The 23,384-nt window shown below is 51.2% G+C and overlaps 1 protein-coding gene across 4 annotated transcripts; it reads right to left on the reverse strand.

Annotated features, from left to right (window-relative positions):
* Positions 1-630: 630 nt before the first annotated feature.
* On the reverse strand, positions 631-23,337 carry KLHDC3 (kelch domain containing 3). 4 transcript variants are annotated; one of them, XM_068401627.1, is made up of 12 exons: positions 23,016-23,334; positions 22,076-22,150; positions 15,429-15,664; positions 13,117-13,293; positions 10,778-10,893; positions 9,325-9,396; positions 8,886-9,099; positions 8,517-8,603; positions 7,244-7,352; positions 1,974-2,047; positions 1,485-1,563; positions 631-1,267 (listed from the first exon to the last, which is right to left on the reverse strand). In XM_068401627.1, the coding sequence occupies exons 3-12, from the start codon at positions 15,580-15,582 to the stop codon at positions 1,201-1,203; spliced, it is 1,149 nt and encodes a 382-aa protein (XP_068257728.1). In that variant the 5' UTR covers positions 15,583-15,664; positions 22,076-22,150; positions 23,016-23,334; the 3' UTR covers positions 631-1,200. The 4 variants fall into 4 exon arrangements, with proteins under 4 accessions (XP_068257728.1, XP_068257724.1, XP_068257747.1 ...); XM_068401623.1 differs by lacking the exon at positions 22,076-22,150; XM_068401646.1 differs by lacking the exons at positions 1,485-1,563; positions 22,076-22,150 and having other exon boundaries at positions 23,016-23,337.
* Between the last annotated feature and the right edge of the window lie 47 nt (positions 23,338-23,384).

The raw sequence follows: 23,384 nt of genomic DNA on the forward strand, positions 1-23,384 counted from the left end.
GAGCCCAAGCACTTCCGCAAGCTTGTGCTGCTAGATGAGCAGCACATGATCCTGGCTCCATGCCAGCCCTCAGGGCAGGGGAGACGACCTGGGCCCTCTGCCACCCATTCCCAGCACGCAGCCACCACCATCTCTCGGCTGCCCTGTGACCTTACCTCCCAGGGAACACTCTGAGCACTTCCCCAGCTTTCCTTGTGTTAGCTCTGTTACAGTTGCCGCCAGAGCTCCTCTTCACGTCAGACACCTCACCTCCACGGGAAGGGGCTCGGGCACAGCCCTCTGTGCCACCCCAGACATCACTCCACCTCCCTCCCTGGGGCAGGGAGCTGTGGGGCACCCACCTTCCTGAGGCAGCACAGCCCAGGAGACATGTACTATCTTCCTCTCTGCCCTCCTCTCGCAGGGCAGCACAGCCCCAGGCAGGAGGCAGGCACACCAGGGCAGGGCTGCTGTGGGGGGCCCAGCTCCCCTTCTCCCACCCCAGCCACACACCACCGCCCACTCTCACACCAGCCACAGCCCACACCTGGTGGCCTGCAGCTGTTGGGGAAAGCACCCAGTTTAGTCTCCCCCCCTCCCACACCTTCTCTCCGCCCAGTTCGCCTGCTAGGACACACAGAGCAGCAGAAACCATGTCCGCCTCAGCGTTTATAAAACTCCCCCCAGTTGCTGTTTACAACGGGAGCTGGGCAGAGGGGTCCAGCTGGGCCCAGAACCACCCACATTAGGCTCAGCTTGGGGCTGGGACCTTCCATCTGGTGCCAGGAAGCTGGTCAGCGCTGGCGGGTGCAGGTGTGGAGGTCCCTGATCTCTTGAGGCAGCACAGGAATAGTTCATATCCCAAGGTCCCAATCCCAGGGCTGTGGCTGGTGGTAGGAGTTTGATTCAGGCCCTTGGAAAGTGGCCAGGGACCAGGTCAGCACGGCTGCAGCTCCACAGGCAAGGGGAAGGAAGGCAGGAAATGCTGGAGCCATCAGCAAGGAGGGGGGTTCACAGTTGTGCTGCTGAGGTGAGCAGGTTTCTTCCCTGGCCGCCTGCTCTGCCCAAAGTGTGACAAGGGCAGAGGGAGGCCTGGCTAGTGCAAGACAAACTGAGCTCACATGTTCCTTGCTTGAAAGGGCTAAAAACTCATGCAGGCAGTGGAGCAAGAGGCCAGTGTGTGGAGGGGCGAGGGCAGGGTGGTAGAGGGATGAGCCAGCATCAGCCCTGGGAGGAGACGATGGGGCGGCTGATGGTGCTGTTTGTTGTCATCGCCGAGAGCTCCCATCTGTAACACACCGGTGGAATACACTGAGAGAAAGCACCAAGACAGTTCCCAGGGCTGGAGCAGCTCTGCTGCACGTCAGCCTCAGCTGTGGTCTCCAGTCCAGCCTGCCCTGAAGCTGCACAGTGCTGAGGGCCCCAGGCAGCTCTCAGCTAGGGCTGGAGCACCCCACGGGACAGGGTGCACCCATGGGGTGACCTCCCAGCAAGGCACACAGTACCTGATGTCATGGGGAAGGCAGGACTGGTCCAGGCTGTACTGAATCACCGCTAGCTTGCACAGCGTCTTTAGACTGGGGCCTGCGGAAAGAGGGCAGTTAGCCACAGCAGTCCTTGTCTGGGCGCCACGGAGGGGGTCCAGGCATCGTGCAATCAGTGCCACAGGAAACGGGGCAGAGCACCCCAGCCGGCCCTCTGAGGGGCAAGGCAGGGAGTGCACCAGGACAGGCTGGAGTGGTTTTCTGTTCTCCTACAAGAAGTCTGTGTGAAGGAGTGCATGAAGAGCCATGAGCTCAGCTCAGGCCTGCAAGCACAGCTGCACCTCTGGCTGGTCTGCCTTGAGCCATGTACAGCAGGCAGAGACAGCTGCCTGACTCCAAGAGGCAGGCACCTGGAGCCGTATAGGACACGGTATGGTGCTTCACAGTGGGGCCCACTCCCAGGGCACCTTATGGTGAGAGGCACAAGCTGGGTGGGGAGTGCTCACGTACTGAAGTCAAGGATGTAGAGATCCGAGTGATCCATCAGGTCATATTCATCACCCATTCCCTCCTCTGGAGACGGGCTGCAGAAGCCAAGCAAAGTGCATCAGTCAGTGCCAAAATGCTTGTACACCAGTTATGGTCCCTTGGGCTCCCCAAGGGCTTAGCGAGTTCCTGGCCTGCCTGCCCCATGCAGGGACCCTCTGATCACTCCTGTCCCTCTGCTTCCCCCAGCAGCACCCAAAGCCATTACTCTCCCAGGTCCTCACAGAGCAGGCAGAGCTGCACAGAGCCAGGGCTGTCTGGCTGGCCCGGCTCCAGCACTTGGCAGAAACACACACACCATCTCCTCTGCAAGCCAAGCAGGGAATGGGGGAACTGCCTCCTCCTCATACATGACCACAGTGACTCCAGCTGTGAGACTCCCCCACACCTCACCTGTCTCTCTCACTTTGCTGCATCTCCAAGCACAGGTCCTGCTCTGCAGGGAACATCCCTTTTCCCTTCTTGTACACTGACCAGCCTCTGGCTGGTTTCACACCCTTCCTTCCCCAGGTACCTTCCAAACCGCTCTCCAACAACTGAGCAACCCTGGGGCCTCCACCAGAACTGTGGCACCCACCCTCAGGGCATGAGAAGGGTGCTGGCAAACAGCTGCCTCCAGAGCTGAGGCTTGTTTCAGGGCTCCATTGTGCTCAGCAATTTCAGTGGATCCAACACTCCAAAGAGCTCCACTTAGAGAGGCAAATCCAACCCCCAAGATGATGATGAGGATGACTCTGAGCAGGCTGGAGAAGGGATGTTACAGCAGCTCCTGAAGGCAGGCGTGTTTGCACAAGCATCTGTCCTGCTCTTTGTGTGATAAACAGGCCCCATGGGCTGCCCCACAGCAGGCAGGGTCAGACAGTCTGGCATCACCTGGAGAACCCAGAGCACTGTTGGGGACTAGCCAGCTTCACAGCAGTGCTGTATCATGGAAGGCTGCCCTAGTAACACATTAGAAAAACACATACAGATCAATCTGCCTGGGCAGGCAGGGCTCAGCCCATCCCTAGTCCCAAATAACACATGGGGTAGCATGACACAGCCCACACTGTGTCTTTTTACAGACCTCAGGCCAGCTTCACCTCACAGCTAAGGGGAGGCATGCAATGGGAAGTACAAGGATTTGGGAGAACATCACACGGGACAGATCTAGGAAGAATCAGATGGCAAGCAACAGCACAGTACAATGTCCAAAAAGCACAGTGAGGTAGGCGAGATAAGCTGTAGACCCAAGAGGACTTTTTGCAAGGTGCTCTAGTTGTGTTGCAGGGCCACAGATCATGGGAGCCATGACTTATCTCCAGAGATGGTGGCAGACTCAGCAAGTAGCTAGCAGCCATCCAAATTTTCTGCAACCTGGAGAGGCAACAAAAGGAGCCATATGCTGCAGGCAACACTGCTGTGCTCTCCCTGCCCACCTCAGCTCTAGCTTCCTAGGGCTGCATGAAACATCTGCAGACTGCCACAGGCCACATGTTACTCATGAGTCATGCCACAGAAACCTGTGAGCTAGATTCTCCTGTCTGTAAGCTCTCAGGAGCACTGAAGTTGCTGGGGACAGAGGCAGCATGCACTGTACCACACCGCCCCAGCACTGCAGCCAGCCAGAGTGTGATAAGCCAAGCTGCTTTCTCCGAGGACAATATGGAAGGTGCTTTGCAGAAGTTCAACTTTTTCTACAGAGGAGTGAGGGCAGCAGCAGAGAATAAGCACCTGAAGAGGTGCTGAGGTCTTCACCTGGCTTAGTAGCAGCTCTTTCCCTCTCTGTCTGCAATAGCCATATGTACCTGCTGCTTTAGCACAAACTCTCCAGCAAAACCTCACGGGCTAGCAACCTGCAGCCTGGAGAACATCCTATTTTATTAGCTCACTGACTAGGCCAGGAGCTGGACTGCTTTTGGGTTTCTGCTTCATGAGCTGAAGTTGTGGTGCCAAGCAGAACAGCACAAGGTTTGAAATAGACTCTGCCCAGCCACACGCTGTTTACTACTCCAGTTCTCATGTGGTTAAGATCTACTGCAATTATTTCAGCATGGCCATCGAGATGTTGTAAGAGAAGTGTAGAGAAAGCAGCTAGAAAACATCTGCGTGGAAAACATCTGCAAGCACAGACATTTCTCAGTCTGACTGCAGGAATCACTGTGGGCTCCAGCCAGAGGTCCCTGGCTGTGCCAAAATGCAGACGGCATTTCAGAAGACTGTAACTGTGTACGGTCAGGCACTGATCTGGTGCAGCAGTCATTTTAAGCCAATCTCAATTTGCTGATACTCCTGTCTGATGTTGGTCCTGGAATGCTAGTGAGGAGCTATGACTCCAGGCATTTCTAGGGAACAGACAGCCTCACCTACGGTTCCCTGCCTCTACGGTCTTGATGGAACGGCCAAAGCACTGGAGAGACGGGTCCCTGCATCCCCTAGCAGAGAGAGACCAGCCTGTGCCGGAACAGTGGTGCTTGGACCAGGGGAAAGCACTCCCATGGCTGATGGTTGTTTGGAGAATTTGAAAGAAAGGAAAGGTGTTTTAAGTCCTGCTTTGGTTTGTGACAAGGCAATTTAGCATGTCCTCACTGCTTAGCCGGGACCTCATGCAGTGACTTCTCACCCCAGTGTCACTTGCTTCCCCACTTATGACCCACTAAGCTTCACGTCTCATGGCACCTGAGACAGTACCTGCCCCCGCAGGTTCCCACAACCCCAGCACAAACTGCAGGGCACAGCTCACTGCTGGCAGAGAAGACCTGTTGCTGATGGGTCCCATCTGCCCAGATACAGGCAAGAGCCCCTTTAATTCCACCCCTGTGCTCACCACACCACAATCTAATCTCACATCCATGTCACAGAAAACTCTAGACCATCCCTTATCTTTCAAAGGAAAGACAGCAGGCACCATGTCTGTGGTTTTAATTACCAAACTGCAAGCAGGTAGGGAAAAGCCTGGAGTTCAAGACCAGGAGAGCCCCAACTCCCAGACAGCAGGGTGCAGGGCACCCTTTTGCCAGCCAGAGCCCAGCAAAACCACTTGTTCCAGCTGCACAGCAACTTGGCATGCTGGCGAATGCTCTTGGGCTCTGCACCAAGCACCCCTCACCAGAGCCAGGCATTTCTAAGCCTTGTCAGGGAAAACAGAACCTCAGGCCAAACCTGGATCGGCATCTGTTCACCTAAACTCTGTTTTATAGCATTATGTTTCCCTCTCCTTCTCCCTTCTGGATGGTTTCTGCATGCTGACGTGCTAGTGGATTTGGGAGGAAACCAGACCAGGGCCACAACAGTGACACAGCTAATGGGAACACTGAGCTTAGTGCTACATGACTTCCTGGTCACTTAAATGGGACACAAATGACAGGATTTCTGCTGGCCACAGTGAGAGACCAGATCCAGGGCAAAAAGACCAGGCTCTGGGCAGGACTACAAAAGAAACTAACCATTTGGATGCCACAGGAGCAGGCACCCTACAGAAGTGCCTCTTGAACAGTCTACAGTGTATGTGAATCCTGTGAGGGAAGGCAGGACACAAAGGGGGTTTGCCTGCCAGCCCCCACTGCTGCAGCCTAGCAAGCTGAGCCTGCTGGCTCATCCTCTAAGGAGCCCTGCCGGATCCCTGCGCTCCCCCCCATACCCACGCAGGGCAGCACAGGTCAGGAGGCAGACTACAGGGAGTTCTCCATTACAACGACTTCCTGGAAAACTTCTTATCTCATCAGGCAGCTCCAGAATACACCTGATAACTGTTACAGGAAGCGAGCACAGTCCCCACCCCCCATCACTCTCCCCCTCCCCCAGCCTGCAAGACCAACCCTCCCTCCAGTCCAAGCAGGCTGCATTTCTGGCTGCCAGCAGCTCTTCCTATCCCAAACTAGTGCTGATGAACTGGCCCGCATTGGGGTTGAGCCTGGATTAAGGAACAAGTTGAATACTGGAGTCATTTGGTGGAGAAGACAAAGTGCTGCTGCATTGCCTGGCAGAGGTGGACCAAACTCCAAAGAGCCGGTGTCAAATTTGTTGTGGTTTGCTAGTGTTCCCTAGGAGTGCCTAGCTTTAACATCAGAGTTCAGCTGCTGCTGTAACACAAATCCACACCGCAGCATCTGAGAGCATCCAAAACTGCCATCAAGCCCTACCAAGCCTTCTACCATACAGAGCAGCACCCAGTATCTGTTGAGAAGACTGGATAAACTCAGCACCTCTGCATACCTCACCTGCACTAAGCACTCTCTTACACCCACACGGACATCTTACAACTACTAAGCACACATCCCCAGCACTCCTGGGGCCTGAAGGCCCTTCACTCCATCACACACTGGTATGGTCAGCCCATCAGGAGAACCTGCCCTACTTTGTCCTCTGCCCCAACCTGTCTTCAGAAGTATCCCCGAAAAACCACTGCCAGGGTCCCAGAGAAAGCTCCAAAGCTTTCCAAACCATGTGGAGGGCTGAAAGCATTTCAGAAGTCTCTGCAAGGTAGATGCTGGCAAACAGGCCTGTGCTCCAAGAGCTGCAATTTGTCCTTCCAGACAGCATAGAGCGTATTCTGGTGATGGGCCACTTCCTTCCTTTAGCAGCTGTTAAGGCTCTTGGCCACATCCAGCTGCCCTGCACCCTGACAGTATCACTTCCAGTGTTTGACAGCTAAATCCTTAACACCAGGATTCCATTCACCTTTTGTGAATGGAAACTTTGCTAAGGAACGCTGGCACAGAAGGGGATGTTGCCTTGTCGTGTGTATGGGCTCCTCAAACAGCTCCCAGCTGAGCCAACATCCTACTGCAGCTTGGCAGACACCACACTTGTCAATGAAAGAAAAACTCTGGTGGGAGAAGCAGGGCAGCATGTAGGGGAGCATAAGTGAGTCTGAGGCCTGCTACAGCACAGCAGACTAGGATACTTGTCCTTCTGATAGCAGGATCTCCTCCTCCCTCCCCACCACCTCTTTCACAGAAAGCTTGACCACTACACAACCCCTCCTGAACAGCATACGACATACTTCTGCCTCTACTTGTACGAGAGGGCTTGTCACCAGGTGCTTTACAAGCTTACATGACATCTTCAGTCTCCCCCTTGGCCTTTTTCCAGAGGAGCCCTGACCTACATGATTTCTTACACTTGTAAGTAGACGGACAGCTGCCATGTGCCTCTAAAGGTGCATCTGACTACAGCATGGGGCAGAGCGTGGAGGGACGCTGTGCTGAAGGGAATGGTAAACCCTCTCAACAGAGCCACCCCACAGAACTCACCTGGTGCCTCCAAAGAGAATGATTTTGTCCCCCACTCTGCAGCAGCACTGCCGGCGTCGAGGACACGGGCCTTTCCCCTTGGGCTCAATCTTCCTCCAAGAAAGAGAAACTAAGGGATGGAAAGGAGTGCACCAGCTTGTCACAAGAGCCTGGTCAAGACCCGGGTGTAAGCAGGTTATGGATTTAAACAGATCACAGCAAAAACAGAGGCCCACTGCCCCACAGTCACCAACTAGCCAACATCTACCCTCCCTGTCAACCTCCTCTTCTCACTAGCGGCAAAACGATGCACTTCTAGCTTCTTAGATGCCAGGCACAGCCCTGGAGCTCTGTCTGCTGAGACAGGAGTTGCAGGTCGAGGCCTTTCGCTTGCAAAGCCTGAGTGCCAGGACCTGCAGATTGCCAGGGCAGCAGGTCGGACATCACAGGGAGCTCTACAGGTCAGAGCTCCAGGAGCAGGAAGCCTCCTTTCCCCAGCACCTTGTTGCGGTCCAGATCTGGACGGAGACCCAGGAACCAGCTCCATCTGCTGGCAGCCACTCTGAATGCAGAGCATCCTCACAGAGGGGAGACTGCTGGGACAGCTGTTGTGGGAGCACAGGGAACAGAACCAGGTGAAGAAGATAGCAGCCTTTGTCCTTGCTGCTCTCTGGCACAAGGATGCTGGGGAATGATTAATCACTAATGCACAGAGCACTGAAAGCTTCAGGAGCTCTCACACTAGCTCATAGATCAGCTTGGGGGGCAGCAAGTTGGCTGCTTTTGGGTAACTTTACTACACAATGTTATTAGCAAACAAAATTGGTCTAATGGACTGTGAAAAGTGCCTGAGGACTGACCCCAAACCAGCTCACACTTGACTGATATTCAGGGTACCAGCTCAAGAACCACACCTTCTGCTGAACTGGTACCAAGAGAGTGTGGTATAGTGATGCCGCAGCTCAAGTTGAGCTGTTTCCCCAGCTAGTCTCTTGCTCCACTAACCCCATTGCTTCCCCATATCTTCTTTTCTGCCAACACTTCTGCATGCTTAAGAACAAGACAATGTTTTGCCAACCACCCTTTGATTAGCTGTGTCTTTCAGCAGTGCTTCCTTTTCCACTTTCTAACTGAGATTTGGGTCCCAAGCACGATAGCAAGTTCCTGTCAATGCTGTCAGAAGAGCCATTTCCCCCGAGCATGCTCCTTACCCTTGGAGACTATGCTCATCAGAGCACTCACACACTTGAGGGCCTTGACCACTATCACTGCAACAAGGTAAAAGCATAAATACCTGGACTGAATTTCCAGAGATCGTGGAAGTGTCTGTTGAGGCGTGCATTGTAGCCACCAAATACATATAGCTCCCCATTGTAGCTGACTGTGGGGAGTAAGCATAGACATCAGTGTGCCACCCAAGGCAGAGCCCAGCAGGTCCCTGTCCCAACATCAAACACGAAGCAAAGTGGCACTTGTTATCCACCTTCCCTTACATCACCTTCATGGGCTAGGTGCAAGGCTTTTCGGTGGGCAGTAGCTTTCCACAGAAGCCAGGCTCTGTGCACCCCTTGCTAACCCACATCTCCACCCAGCAGACCAGACACCCTTTCTGAGATAGGCAGCCCCTTCCACTGTCCTCCTGTCTCAGCAGACGCACACTCACATGCTGAATGGCTCCGCCGGCCTTCAGGGAGCACGGGAGTTGGAGGGGAGTCCAGCCAGGAGTTTGTTTCTGTATCAAATACTTTAATGCGGTTACAGTAGATCTCATTGTTGGAGTGAAATGGCCCAAAACGATCAGCTCTGCCACCAAATACGTACATCTTTGTTCCAATGATGGTAGCTGAATGGAAGTCTCTCCAGCGAGCTGGTGTTCCCTGTAGGGACAGAGTAAAACAGAACAAGAGAAAGAATGCAGATTACCCAGGGAGATGACATCTTGATGGGGAAGTTGGGGTGGCTGCCTTCTCCTGGAGAACTTCCCCTCGTGCAGATCCCAGCCACACCAGACAGAAGCTGTGAAACAAGTGTGGGCAGCTACCCCAGAGAACAACAGATACAAGACTTCCTCCCCAAACCAGAGTAAAAAAGCAGATACTGACCTTGGCAGAGATTAAGGTCCACATCATGTTTGTGGTGTCCAATTTATGGATATCGTTTGAAAAGCAGTCAGCCTGGAAGACAGCAAGGCCAGCCTGGTCACAAAGGGACTGAGAAGCCTGGTCACATCTGGCCCCAGGAAGGACGCTGTTCTACAGACCTGGAGCATCCCTTTGGAGTCAGTACTTCCTAAGAGACATGTTGCTTGCTCCAAAATGTCAGGGTAAGCAGCACACTTACCACTTAACAAGAGGGAAGCAAAGCCCATTTCTCCTCAACTGTGTCCTGTCTTTCCCTGCAGCTTTCCCATTTATTTGGTGCTCAGTTCCTCCCACCAAGGCTGTCCTGCATGCAATATGTACATTCACAGCAAAACCCTGCCTCCACTCCATGCAGCAACAGAAAAAAGGGGCACTAACGGGGCAGTCAAACTAGCTCTGCTAAGGCCACCTGATGAGAGGCAAAAGCTAAGATTACTTCGAGGAAGCTAAACATCCAGGAGCAAATACACTCGGGGTTCTGAAGATCCCACAAAACTCGTCTGCAGCTAGCTGCCTGGAAGAGCCTGCATTCACACGAACAGCACAGACTCCTGCTCCTCCAGGCAGAGGAGATAGCAGCGAGACAGCTACAGGCTTGTTTGATCTTGGTTACAAACAAGCCCCATTTGAACTGCTCCTGCTGCTGTACTCAAGATCATGGATTTGGTATGCTATTGTCCTCAGAAGGTGGGGAATAAACCAGGGACTGCTGTAACAGAGCCCCAGCTTTCTTCCAAATAAACAGATGGGACTTTGCACAGCTTTTCTGGAGCCTGGTGATAGGCTGAAATGATATTTACCCACTTCTTAAGATCAGAGCATAAGGATTTGCTCAAAGGAGCATTAAGTACACTGACAGCTAGTGCCGGATGACCTTCGGCTCAACGTATTCTCAATAAGAGGGCAAGTAACTGTTTGCTGGAGGGGATCAGCAAGATGCGAGAGCAGGTACAGAATACAGGGAACATGCACTAGATTAGGACAAAACCTCACAGCAACACTGCAGACATTGGAAAGTGATTTTTCTGGCTAATTTCTCAGCCAAATTAAAATAAATGTAGATCAATATGTATTTATTAAAATTGTTATGTATTTATCTCTCTAAATTTGGCTGAGAAATGAGGCAGAAAAAAAATTTTGTATATGAAAATATGTATATTTTTACCTCTATATATCTATATGTTTTGAGGAAGAAAAAAAAATCCACCATTTTTTTAGACCTACTTTCCCAACCATCTTCTCAGCAAAACAATGAGCATAACCTGGGTAATTAATGCCATAACTTTGCTGAGTTATAAAATGAAAGCAACTACGGAAACAAATATGCCCCTGTATCCTGCCTCTACCAATGTCCTGGGCAGGAACACCCTTTTTCCCAAGGGATCACCAAATAGCAGTTACAGACACTACTCACCTGCTGTTCGTAGCCTCCGAAGATAAACATGCTCTTTGCCAGGACACAAGCTGAGTGCCCATCTCTCGCTCCTGGGACCATTCCAGAGACCTTTGGCGTGAACCACTTGTGCGTGTCTGAAACAAAACAGGAGGCAACGCTAAGAAAATACAGAGGATGTTGGAATGGGATAGCTCTTTACTACTGTTCTTCATTTCTAAGACAGAAATCCTTCTCTCTTTCACACACAGCACCTGCTTCTCCAGAGAGGTTGTAAGCTTCTTCAGGCAAGGCTACCTGCCTGAGCCTCCACAGCAGGGCATGGTGGCAGAGGTCTCAGCTCTTGGGCATGGCCGCTGACTCTGCCCAACCTGACAAACAGCTCACGTTTTAAGTGTGAGTAGTACAGCACTGTTTGAGCAATGTTATTTTTATTGAATCTCATGCAAAGCCTACTTGTGAGCCACTTATCAACTCTGCATTTACAGTTTCAATTACAACGAAGCAATGATGCTAAGTGGCCCAGCTGACCTCACGGCGTGGAGATGCTGACTGAGGAAAAACAGCACGCTCAAATCCAGGCAGAAGTCCCTTAACCACAAGCTCAACATGTCAACTGAGCTACTGTGCACAACCCCACCTCTGCAGTGCAGCTCTCCCTATCTTATCTGCTCCTCTTACATTCTCATCCCCTTTTCAAGGGCAGTCTTCCTCACTCTCCATGGTTCCCTTCGCACTGCTCCCCATGAGCCTGCACCAGCCAGATTCAGTGCCTTAGCCCACATGCTCCAGGGGCTGGCTTGATTTAGAGGAGGACTTTAAATCCAGCCAGAGCTGTTCTCCATGCCAGAGCAACATGGAGCCAAGCCATCGACTCACTGCCAAGCACAAACAGGCACCTGTCCCAAGAGCCCAGAGAGGCACAAATAAGCCTCGAGGCAGCAGGAGACATTCCCCCCCCACCCTTCCTAACTGTTGCGAGCTGCCAAGAGCAGTGCTTATTTCAGGAAGCGGTAACACTTGAGCCAAAGCAACATTCTTCATGAGGATAACTTCTCTGAACTTGGCCTGTGGCCACAGCTACCCACCTAGGCTCCAGCTGGAACCACACAAAGGGGCTTGCAAGGTCAACAGAATCCCTGGGCAGCCTCTAGTGAGAAAGCTGCAGCAGCTATTGAGTTCCTTTCCTTCATGGGGCTGCTTCCAAGCCCAGTCACACAGTAGCAGCAAGAGCTCACCCAAGCACAACACATCAAATTAGAGATGGAAAAGACCTTGACTTGTGATCTGCTCGGCACCCCAGGGGACAAAATTGCACTCAGCCAGGACTTTATTCAGCCCGATGCAACTCCGACAGTGGAACTTACACGACAGACCCAGGACTGAGACTGCCAGCCCCACTTTCCAGGATTGGCAGGGGACAGGCACAGCATGTACAGATAGCTGCAGAGGGTTTGGACCAGGACTGAAGTCTGGTGTTTCTGTTAATTTTCACTTAATGCTAAAGTGCTGGAGTTGGCAGGGAGATCAGGCAGCTCCTACTACAAGGCCTCTGCACAGGCAGAGGTTTACTGGTGGCTTCCCAGATGCATGTGTCATGGGAAGGGGGAAACCAGAGCAGCAGCTCCAAGCTGTGAGACATTTCCTGGTGAAGAAGGGAACCCATGACCAAGCAGCTTCCTTGCAAGTACAACAAGCCAGTTATTGGTCAGTATTTAAATGGACTTGCCTCCAGAATCCAGATGTACTCCCTTTCCTTTCCTGACACTCCTGTCCACCCAGCTCCTGATGGCGCCTGTTCTCCCCAGGTGCTCCAGCAGCACTATGGAGAAGCCAACTGAAAGGCTCAAGGAGTTTATCTTTCAGGTTTATCTAACTTGACTCATGCCTTCCCTTATTTTGCCACCCTGTCCCTGACTACTTCTGTGCTTTATTCCTCACTCTCCTTCATGCTTTCAGAAAGAAGGACCACCCTGGACAGGAACCACAATCCTCAAGAGCTCTAGCTCCTTCTCACTGCAACCTTCAGCCATCTATGTGTACTTTAGTTACTATCAGAGAGCATACAAAGCTGACAGAAAAATTAAAATGAGTTTGACTATGAGACAAGCTCAGTAATCTCTGTTCAAAGGCTTTTACATAGAGTCAAGTGTGCAGACACACTGGCCATCGTACTCCCCTTCCAAACCCACTGAAACAGCCAGCGACACCAATTCCCTATTTGCACCATTTCCTCCAGATTGTCACTTTGTAGAGAGACCGAGGGACAGGAAAACAAGTTGGGGAGCAGTGTTGTGGGGCAGAGAGAAGATCTCATCAAGAGCAGTTGTGACAAGGAAGAGTGAGAAGCTGGAACTTACTGACATCAAAGGCATAGAGCACGTTGCAGGCTCCCTCAGTGTCGTTGCGACCACCCCATATGTAGACAGTGTCATCTATGAGCACTGCTGAGTGCCCATACCTCATGTAGGGCACCTCTCTCACGTGGTCTCGGCTGTTTGTCCACACTGGAGGCAGCTTGATCCAGCGCAGAGACACTGAAAGCATAAGTTTGAGCACATGTCAAATGCTAAGCTCGCTACACGTGCTCACAGGTCACAACCCATCCTGCATGGCTCTTTTTTGCCCATGCCAAGGGGCAGAAGCAGTCTCACAAGCAAAACAAAGCTGTGTCTGACCCTGAGTAGCAGCTAGTTAAGAAATACAAAAGCACAGTTTTCCACAGGCCCCTGTCACAGGTGAGACTAGAGGAAGCACTGGAGGACCAGAGGACTCTGGACAGAAATAGGCTCCATTCTGCATCAGTTACACTGGAGGGGTTTCCACTCTGGCTCACCCTAGACTGTGAGTGAAGGTACAGTGCGTGCACACACACAAAAAAAAAAAAGGGAAAGGAAAAAGTGCAGAGATGATAATGAATACAGACACTACTCAGGCTAGTGACATTTTTGAAGAGACACAGCACAGGAATAATTCACTTCAACATGCAAAGGAGCACACCTGAAGGCATCATTGGGACTTGCAGTAGTGCAGTTTAAGTAAAGCAACGCAGCAGCTTTGTAGGAACAGGGGTTGTTTGCTTTTGTTTTGTTTTTTAAACTTTAGATGAGACACCTGTCTGTCTCCTTTACCCCCATCCTTACCTCCATTCTCCCTGCTAACCTTGTGTTACTAATAGGAGTTCCTTGTGATTACAGGTTCTCCTTCCTGGCAGCCTGTATGCCACATTCCGCAGTAGCCAGAGCAGTCACCAGGTATTACAGGGTTTAATGACAGTGCAAGAGTCACTGCGAGTGTTACGTGGCCATTACATAATAGCACCTAGACACCCTCCCTCTAGCATACATATAGCCTCCAGTTTTGTTATCTCAGTGTTGAAAACACAAAATATAGGAGAAAACAGGCTGCAGTTCCCCTGAAATACTAACATAGGGAAAGGGTCAGGCATCTTAAAAGATGAGCATCCACCCCAGAGGCAGAAAGGGCACTGAGGAAGCACAGCCAATGCTAAAGTCAAGCTAGATGGGATGTTCCCTACCTAAAACACAGTGTTCCTCTTTGGAAGATTGAAAGAACTAATTCAAAATCTGGTATCTTGGCTTTAGTGCTGGAACATGGCAATGCTAACTGAGCAAGGGCTTGGAAAGCCAGTGTCACCTCCCGCATGGTGATGCAGCATCATGACCCTTTAATATTTGGGAGTGGTAAGAAGGGAACGCAATGCAAGAGCATTCCTTTGGGCACAGTAATTATGCTTCCACCATAAAAGCGGTGCTCTGCTGTCACGTTTTACAAGCTACAACGTTCAACTGTCTTGAGAGTGAGAGCCCAGTCTCTCTGGAGAGAGATGAATGTCTTTGTTTACAAGATCCTGAGCTTTCTTTTTGGTCATTGGTTCTCCGCTCTTGTCTCTGTTCATCTGGACCCATCCAAGCAACTGTGCAGTTTTTCAGCCACCTGCGTAATTACAGGGAAATACTTCACAGACCAGCTCAGTAACCTCTTCAGTTCAACGAGCACTGAATCAAGAAATACAGCCTCTCCCAGCACAGTCATGGCTCCAACTCAGCTTCCTGACAGAGACTGGCCACCCTACACAAATGGCTCCGGCTCCAGTTGTTTTGCTAAGTCACATTGTGAATCTGCATGAGAGCTGCTACCAAAATGGGAAGGCCTCCATCCTAGCCACATGCCTCTACCGACTCCATCATGCTGGCAGCGGTTGCCTCCACAGGGAAACAGCTCAGGAATCTAAACCTGGAGACTTAACTGAGTACACTGGCTCCCACCCCTTCCACACTAGAGGCAGCTGAGCATGGTCATGCTGAAAACTGGATGGGGGACCTGAGCCAGTTAAACAATGCCTCTTTGCATCTAGCTGAGTTAGTGTTCACAGAGAACAAGGACAAAACAAGCCATTGGCTATGTGGTTACTTCTAGTTAGTCCTTATCCTAGCAGTCTGCTGAACTACAGCCCCTCTGTGCCCTGCCCCTGAAGCTGAAAATACAGGGCTGCACAAGGGAAGAGGCTCCCATCTACACTGATAACTTTTTTGGAAATTAGAGTCAGACAGCATGTTACAGAGTGTAACACGTTAAGCAGCAGTGGGCAAGAAAACTAGTAACCAAGCCCAGCAAGCTACTCCTTCGTGCACCACAAGGACACATTTACCTGCATTAAAAACATGGACGTCAATCTGCCGCAAAGTCTCATAGTCTTCTCCAGAACAATATCCGCCAAAGGAATAGACCTTGTGCCCGACGGCCACAGCTGCGTGGTTCACCCTCCGCGGCCCACCTTCCAAGTGCACTGCCCACCGTAGCATTCCTCCCTGCAAGCCAGACAGTCTTCAGGGACTCCAGCGCCGCAGCCGCATGCTTCCTGGGCCACCACGATGTCACCTGGCTCTGTAACAGAGACAGAATGCTAAAATAACGCCATCCATCTCGCAGGTCTTCCTACCTTCCTTGAACGCCAACCTCAAAGGTCATATTGCTGTATCCTCACTCAGCTGCCTCCCATCTGGAGACAATTTTACTCTCCCCTTTGGAAGGAGACACAAAGCAGGTACCATAACCTGAGTAAGGCTCAGAAGAGCAAGCAGAGACGCCTTCGCATACAAAAAAAAAAAAACCTCAGGGCAGCTGTACAGGCAGCCCAAGCCAAACACCTTTGGCAACGGCAGCCAAGTGATGCGTGCTCAGCTGTGCCCTGGTCACACTGGTCATGTACACATAATGTACATGCCAGAACAATTTGTGCATGTGAATGAAAACATACAGCGAGAGCCAACTGTGAAGGTGAAAAGAACCAAGCCAGAGGAAAGAGAGTGTGCTTGTTGGGTCAGTCATGAGAAACAGTAGAGGAAAATATTTAAATCCCAAAGAACCACCCCCACATAAAGCAAATGATTCCCCGATACAGGGGTGGACTACAACACTAACATTTGGACTCACTGATTTGAGGACTAGGGTCCAGTTTAATTAAACACAAAAGTCTCTCCCTAGTCTGGGGAGAAAGCTCTTTGCTAATGACCACAATAAGGCCTTTTTCTCCCACAGCAAATCCAGGCATAACTATGAAAATTTTGTAACATCATATCTCAGTTAAGAAACTGACAAGCTTCACACTTCAAACATTTGTCTTAGATCAGCTCTTAGAGAAGCCACCGCAGCTGATTGTTGCAGAGATTCCCCTTTGGTCTAAGGATCTGGAGCACAGTCCTGCCTGGGTGCTTCCAAAAAAGCAGGTCAGTTGATTCTTAAACAGTTTTCCCCCAGCTGAAAAAAAAGCCATTAGAAGAGATGTCAGTGTTTCAGACAGCCTGAAGAAAATTCTCTTTTTTGGTGCTTGGTTCTAGCTTCTTGTAAGACGCAGTCAGCATGCTCCCACCTCACACCCAGTTTTAGCATTTGCAGAATGCAAAGAAACCTGCAGATGCCTTAGAATGAGGACTAAAATCCCTACACATTTTCTCTGTCCCTTTTCTTTTTGGAAAGTAGTGAGTTTACACAAGAACTTTCCTCCTGTTTGAAGTTTCTGAAGTAGCTGGAGAGCAGCAAGAATGGGCAGCGCCATGCTGCCCTGCTCCACTTGGCCTCCCCTGGCCCTTCAGCCAAGTGGAACCACCGCTCACAACCAGGCACCTGTATGGCTCATGAGCAGCCTGATCACCGCAGCATCTGGCCCACCTTCACACTCTTATTTTATACCCACCTGGGGAAAGAGTCAGAGATGCCACCCAACAGGGAGCTCCTGGCATGGAGCAGAGCTCAGGTTTCTAGCTCCAGCCATGCACACTACAGGCAGTTCAAAAGCATCCAGAAAACAATCACCTCATTCCAGAACTCCTAAATCTCAGCAAAATTTGAGTAATTTCTTTTTAAAGTTATTTCTTTTTCAAGTTGTTCCTAAAATAAAGACTGGTAGCCAGAGCATTCTCTGTACCTGAAAGTTACAGCAACAGGACATGTGCAAAGTCTGAACAGAGAGCATCCTGCAGCTTTACTTGTAAAGATGAGCGCAGACCAAGGAGTCGCTCCTGCGAAGCTGCTTCTTCTTACAGCAACCACCGTAACCTAAATTGCAGTCAGCAACCCAGAAAGTCACATGAAGCTTTTCTCCAGCAGAGCTGCTCCAGAAAGGCCCAGGAACAGCGCCCCCACCCCCAACAGGCCATGTTTCACTGTATATCTGGGACCACCCCAAATTCAGATCTAGCAGGTTTGGTTTCTGTTTTTTAAATTACTGTATTTTTTTTTAAGCCAGGCAGCAGCTCTTGTATAAGTCCTCCACAAAGCTACAGAATAGATGAGTTTCCATGGAGACCACCAAAGTCACCTTTTGGGCTATTTTGAAGGCGTCACATATCTAAATCTGTTTCCTGCCTCAGTCATGAGTTATCACTGAAAAATCTAACCGATATTTTCCTCAAAATCACTTCTTGGTTAAGTGATTCTGTAAGAGAGTACTCAAGGAGCTTAACTGGACTTCATCACCAGCGTGAATATTTTCAACACCCTTCAGACTGAGCCCAGTCCTGGAAAATGAAGAGGTTGAATCTTACTTCCAGCTTCTCCACTTGGTTCCTCCTGGGGTAGAGGAGCACAGCAGCCTGGCGTGGCAGGCAGGCAGCTTACCAAGCCGCCTGCCTTTTTTTTGTCAGAAACGCTGGGAAAACCCTTCCTCACCCTTGGGAGTTCACTCGAGCTGTGTGCTGAGGAGCATGCTGCTGCCAGGGAAGGACGCTGGTCCTTTCACTCCAACACGAGCCAGCTACCCTGCCTGAACAGTTTAATAATTAAGATTAGTCATAGGAACACAGGAAACGAAGGCTGCACATCCTAAGAAGTTAATCTGGTCAACAGAGAGGCAGCAGCTCAAGGCCCAGCTGGTTACACTGTAGGAAACTATGTTGATGTCATAGCAACAACATTGCAATGTTGTTTTCAACAATTACAGTTACTGGGAAAGGTTCTTCCAGAGATCAGCCCTTTGCAGAAGGCAGTTGGTCATACATAGGCCCGGGGAGGCAGCGGGGGTGATGGGGTTGAAGTTGGCTGCGCTTTGCCTTGGCTCGGGACAGGGATACCCCTTCAGAGCAAACACAAAGCTTGGCCAGCACAGCCTCTTGTCAGACCCAAGGCACGCAGGAACACTCACTCATATGAAAAGAAAACAATTAGAAGTGTGAAGCGATCCTTACAGGATCATGTATTACAAAGCAAAGGAAAACACAGGGAAAACTGTCAGGTTTTTCAAACCCAAGTGCTCTTCTCTATACTGTAATAAAAACATCCAGACAGACTCCATCTTACTCTTCTGCCACTGGCCACAACACTACCCCAAAACTGTCACCATGTTGTTCCGCCTTTGCCAAGCACTTCTCTTCAGCCACACACAGGTCCAGCCCCATCTCCCGAGGACCCCCGACTCCTCTCCATGCTTTCTGCGTCCAGCTCCAGCTTCTCTCCTCTCCTGCCTTTTTTTGAAATCATTTCATCAGAGCAGTCTTCTGTCCCAAAGTCAATTTTCCTCCTGTGATTCCCCTCTCTGCACTATCTGCAAATATGAGTTAAACACATTTTTTTGAGAAAAAAGTTATTTTCTGTCCTACAACTATGCACGGTGTTAAGTTTCATTTCAGGTTTTGATTTCCAATGATAATTTATATGATATAAATGAGGACCTAAATACACCACTTTCCAACCTCATTCCTATGAGAACTTCTTAACAGCAGGCATTAATACACTTGACATTGGGCAGTGTGCCTCAGATTTCTTTAAAGATTACACAGGGCAAAGCTGAAAGGAGAAGGGAACAGCAAAATCAATATGAAACAACTTACAATTTCCCCCAACTGTACAATACTAAGTTATGCAAAATACATTCTGTGATTTCTCATTTAGGACACCAGCAACAGGGATGCAGGCCATAAAACACGGAAATATCGATAAGACAGGGGCAAATCGTACCAGAGAACCAGGAGGGGGCACACGTCCCAGCTCAGGCAAACGAGGTGCTTTTCCATTCTGCACCGCAAACCAAAGGGACAGTTAGCGACACTAACGTTCATCATGGATCAGGGGAAGGGCTTTCACACCACAGAAAAATTAAGCTCGAGTCGTTTAAATCACAGAAGCTATTGCTACTACCAAAAGCCAGCAGGGTAAAAGGAGGGTTGCCTTCTACATGGATTCGTGCAGACACTGAGCTAAGCATGTGTCCCTTTTCTGGATCCTGCTGACCCACTCCTCTCCTCCCCAGAGCTGCACCTCTTTTAGAGCAGCCTCCACAGTTCATCTGCACCCACAGCAGAAGCTGGTTGAAGGTCTGAGGAATCTCCTTTGACCGATTCACCATGTCCAGCTGGAATCATACCCCAGCGCCCCCAGGAACTATGACCGTATACTTACAGGGAGACCAAAAACCCCATCAAAACAAGCACAAGTTTCCTATACAGTAAGAGAAAAGACTTTCTAGGTGAAACAAAACCAAAGAAACTGCACTCCCACATGCTCTGATAGCTCAGCATTCGCTCACTCACCTTGTATCAGAAAGCTGTGGCTGCCTCTCTTCCCCCAGACTCAGCTGGGAGAAGTGATGCGCTGAGCATCCTGCCCACACGCACGCACACACTCAAGGTCTCCTTCACAGAAGGAGATGTGCTTCTGTTCAAGCCACTGCTTGCTTTCACTGACACACATGTCAGCTCCCCACTTCACCTCTCCAAAAACTAACAGATCTTTTCATTTTGTTTTGCACTCACACAGGCAGCAATCACGCAATCTTTACAACTCCCCATTTCCCTGGTCTGGCATAATCTACCCAGAGTTACAGTCAAGCAGAGAGAATGCAGAGAAATTTGGGTTGAAACCCCAGTAGGTCCTATCATTAATTGCCAGGAATAAGAATGTTTCTAATAATCAGGTTCACCTACCGTTGAATTACCCAATGCTGCTGATGTTGGAAATTACATGAGCAATGAGTTGTTCTTGTGCCACTAAGCACAGGGAGGCTAAAATTAAAAAGTGCTCAAAATAACCTGCTGTGGTCCCACAGAAATGCCTGAAGCCCTCCACTGACTGTGCGCAGCACCACAAGCCCAGGTACACACTTCCAGAGTAAGTGGTGCAACAACAGCCACGGGGTGACTGCAGACATGGTCAGGTGTCATGCCTGACTGCAGTGACAGAGCCAAACTGGAAGCTCACAAGTCTGTCAGTAGAGAAATAGCTATGGACGTCCTTCAACACCTCCCTTGTTCTTCATCAGTGCTGACATCCAGCAAAGGGAGTGCAGCAATTCACCCAGGGCATTTCACTGCTAAGCAAGGGAACAACCAGATTTTAAGTCAGCTCTGCGTTCTTCGAACACAGCACCTATAGACACCACTCCCAAATCTCTGGCTGTGCTGCTGTCTGAAGATGCACATAATGCCTGAGATGACCTTCATCCTAAGTGCCCCAGCTTTTACTCCTAACAAGAGTCTACCAGCACAGCATATAGCCATCTGAGAACACCAGAAAAAAAAAAAATCACCTAATTTCTCACTAGCATACCTTCCAAAACTGTTCTGATGACTTGAGCAAAGGGGCATAGATGGGGTGGGGGGTGGGGGAAAAGGGTAATCATGGTTTTTACAGTCAGATTTTTCAGCTGTTTGTTCTACTTGCTCTAGACTTTCTATTTTCAATCCTTCAATTAACTATGGAAACATTTCATTCAAGATAGAAAGCTACTGACCATCACCAAGTACAGCAGCCAGATGATAACCTTAGAACAAAAAATATATATCCTTGGATCCACTTCTTTGCACAAAGAGAGTTCACTGGACTGCCTCATTCCTTTACACACACAGAAAGAAAGCTAGAGCCATTTCTGAAAGCTGCTCAGATTAGCCTTGCTGCAGTCAATTCCCACAGCAAGGGAGAGAAACCCAGCAGAAGGTGGCCTAGATTTTCAAGAGCTCGCTGTCACCCCCAGAGTTACAACACTACCCCAAGCAGAGCAGCCTACTGCCCCTGCAAAGTCGCTCCGGAGAGCAAATCCTACCGTGTGGCTGCCTCAGTCCCGTCTCCCAAAAGATGCCAGCCACAAGGTTTAGTACCACTTAAAATAGCCCAGCCAGCTCACAGCAGTCCATATAGAAAGTTCTATTTCAAGCACATCCAACTTACTGTTAGAGATGGCATGAGAACAACCCACTTTCTTCACTCATGCTTGACATTTATCTAATGCTTTGACTATTTATGCCAAGGCAGTGTGAAATTGCAAGCTTGCACATTCAGCAGCTTGGATACTCACAACACAATTCCAGTACCGGCAAACTAGACGGTGCTAGAACATCCCTGACGCGTGTTAACCAAGACCAATCTGGAAGCTCGTGCTAGACATGGGAATCACAGACCATGTTGCTCAGGCAGAAATTTATTCCACTGTCCCTCCCTGCAAACAGCAGTGCTGCCTCCTTATTTTTGCCCAAATATTTTGCCTTACTTTTGCCCAAAGCCCATGTCTCTGATTAGCCCGCACCCAAGGCTAAACAATAACCAGTTGTTCTATCACTCAATGTCCTCTCCCCAACCAAGACAGGGAACTGGGAAAAGGAGGGAGACTCATGGGTTGAAATTTAAACAGATTTAGTAAAATAACAAAACTGATATCAATACTAATATAAAAGACACAAAATTATACTTTGCTCATAGAGTGGTGGCAAGTCCCTCCAGGGATAGTAACTGAGGAGCAGGAAAGAGCTCCCCACCTCCCCCAGGCTTTCCCATTTATAGTGAACATAAGGTTAATGTTACAGAACACACCTGTGGGCCAGCCTGGGCCACCTGCCCTGGCTTTCTGCTGAGGGCCTTGATCACCATACAATGTCTGGCCACAAACTGAAACAAAATGTAACAGAAAAGTGATTCTATAAATTTTATCCCTTCAAAACCAGGAGAGCCCAGCTAAGATGCTGCCCCTACCGAGCTGACTTCTCCCCTTCCTCACCTCGCCTCCCAAACCCCACTGTCACTTCTCCACAGAGAGTCCCTAAGCTTCGGAGATATTCCTTGAACCCCACTCCCCCGCCAGGAATTTGTCGTGGCCTCTGGCTCCCGCCAAGCTGTTCCTGCCACGCCAAGAGCAGCCCCTGGAAGGGAGAAGGCTCTGGAAAGCCGAGGTGATGGCTAACTTGGCGTTTCTTGCTTGACGCCAAGTCCCACCATTTTCTTCCTCTGCACCTGCCGTCACATCACACACACACACACACACAGCCCATCGCTGGGCTCTGCAGGCGGCCGCACAGGGCCAGGGCCGGTGTCAGCCTCCGCTCTGCCTCGGCACGCGGGGCCCGGCAGCACCAGGCGTGAAGCCCCACACCCGGCAACGTGGCCGAGCCCGAGTGAAAGTCCAAACGGCCTGAAATCACCCAAGCGCGTGGGATAGGGAGGGAGAAGGTCCGGCAGCGGCGACACCAGGGCGAGGGGCGGGAGGGCAGCGTCCCGCCAGCCCCGGGGAGGAGGGGGGGGCAGCGGGGCCGGCTGGTCGCCCCCCGCGGGCCCCTCGGGGCCGCCCCGCGCCTCCAGCCGCCGCCCGAGGGCCCGGCCCTGCCCGCCCCGCGGCCGAAGGCAACCGGGGAAGGTGGCGGCCCCGCGCCCGGCCCTCACGGAGGGGGTCGGCAGTAGCTCTAGCTCCAGCTCCCCCGGCCGCACCGTCACAGCACCCCGCCCCAGCGGCCGGTCCCTCTCAGCCCCAGCCCCGTACCTGGCGGCGGGAAGGCGGCCCAGCAGCCCCGCTCCTACAGCCGCGTCCACCGCTCCCTGGGACTTGTAGTCCGGCGCTGCCTCGCCCGCCCCGGACTGTGGGCGCCCTCTCCCGCCGAGGCGGCACAGCCTGGCACTGCCCCGCGGGGCCCCTCCGAGGGTGCGAGGCCCAGGCCCCCCCCTCGGGGATGCCGCCTTCCGTGCCCCGCCCTACCCCGCCACGGGCCCGGCCCCCCCCGCGCTGCGCCGGCCCCGTGGCTGGGCACGATATGGCGGCTCCTGGAGAGGCCGGGGGCGGCGGGGGAGGGCAGCGGCGACGCCTGCCGGCTGGCCCCCCCGCCCCGGGACTACAACACCCACAGTGCCCCGC

Source organism: Nyctibius grandis, chromosome 1 (genome assembly GCF_013368605.1).
Source record: "Nyctibius grandis isolate bNycGra1 chromosome 1, bNycGra1.pri, whole genome shotgun sequence".
Taxonomy (NCBI): domain Eukaryota; kingdom Metazoa; phylum Chordata; class Aves; order Nyctibiiformes; family Nyctibiidae; genus Nyctibius; species Nyctibius grandis.

What these genes read in the sequence shown, in the direction of transcription:
- KLHDC3 (XM_068401623.1), bottom strand. Translation starts at nt 15,582, where the DNA reads ATGCTACGGTGGGCAGTGCACTTGGAAGGTGGGCCGCGGAGGGTGAAC. An exon ending in GCTCTATGCCTTTGATGTCA is followed by an intron (nt 10,894 to 13,116) that starts GTAAGTTCCAGC and finishes GTTTTGTTTCAG; the next exon opens with ACACGCACAAGTGGTTCACG. An exon ending in ATTCTCTTTGGAGGCACCAG is followed by an intron (nt 2,048 to 7,243) that starts GTGAGTTCTGTG and finishes TGGCTTCTGCAG; the next exon opens with CCCGTCTCCAGAGGAGGGAA.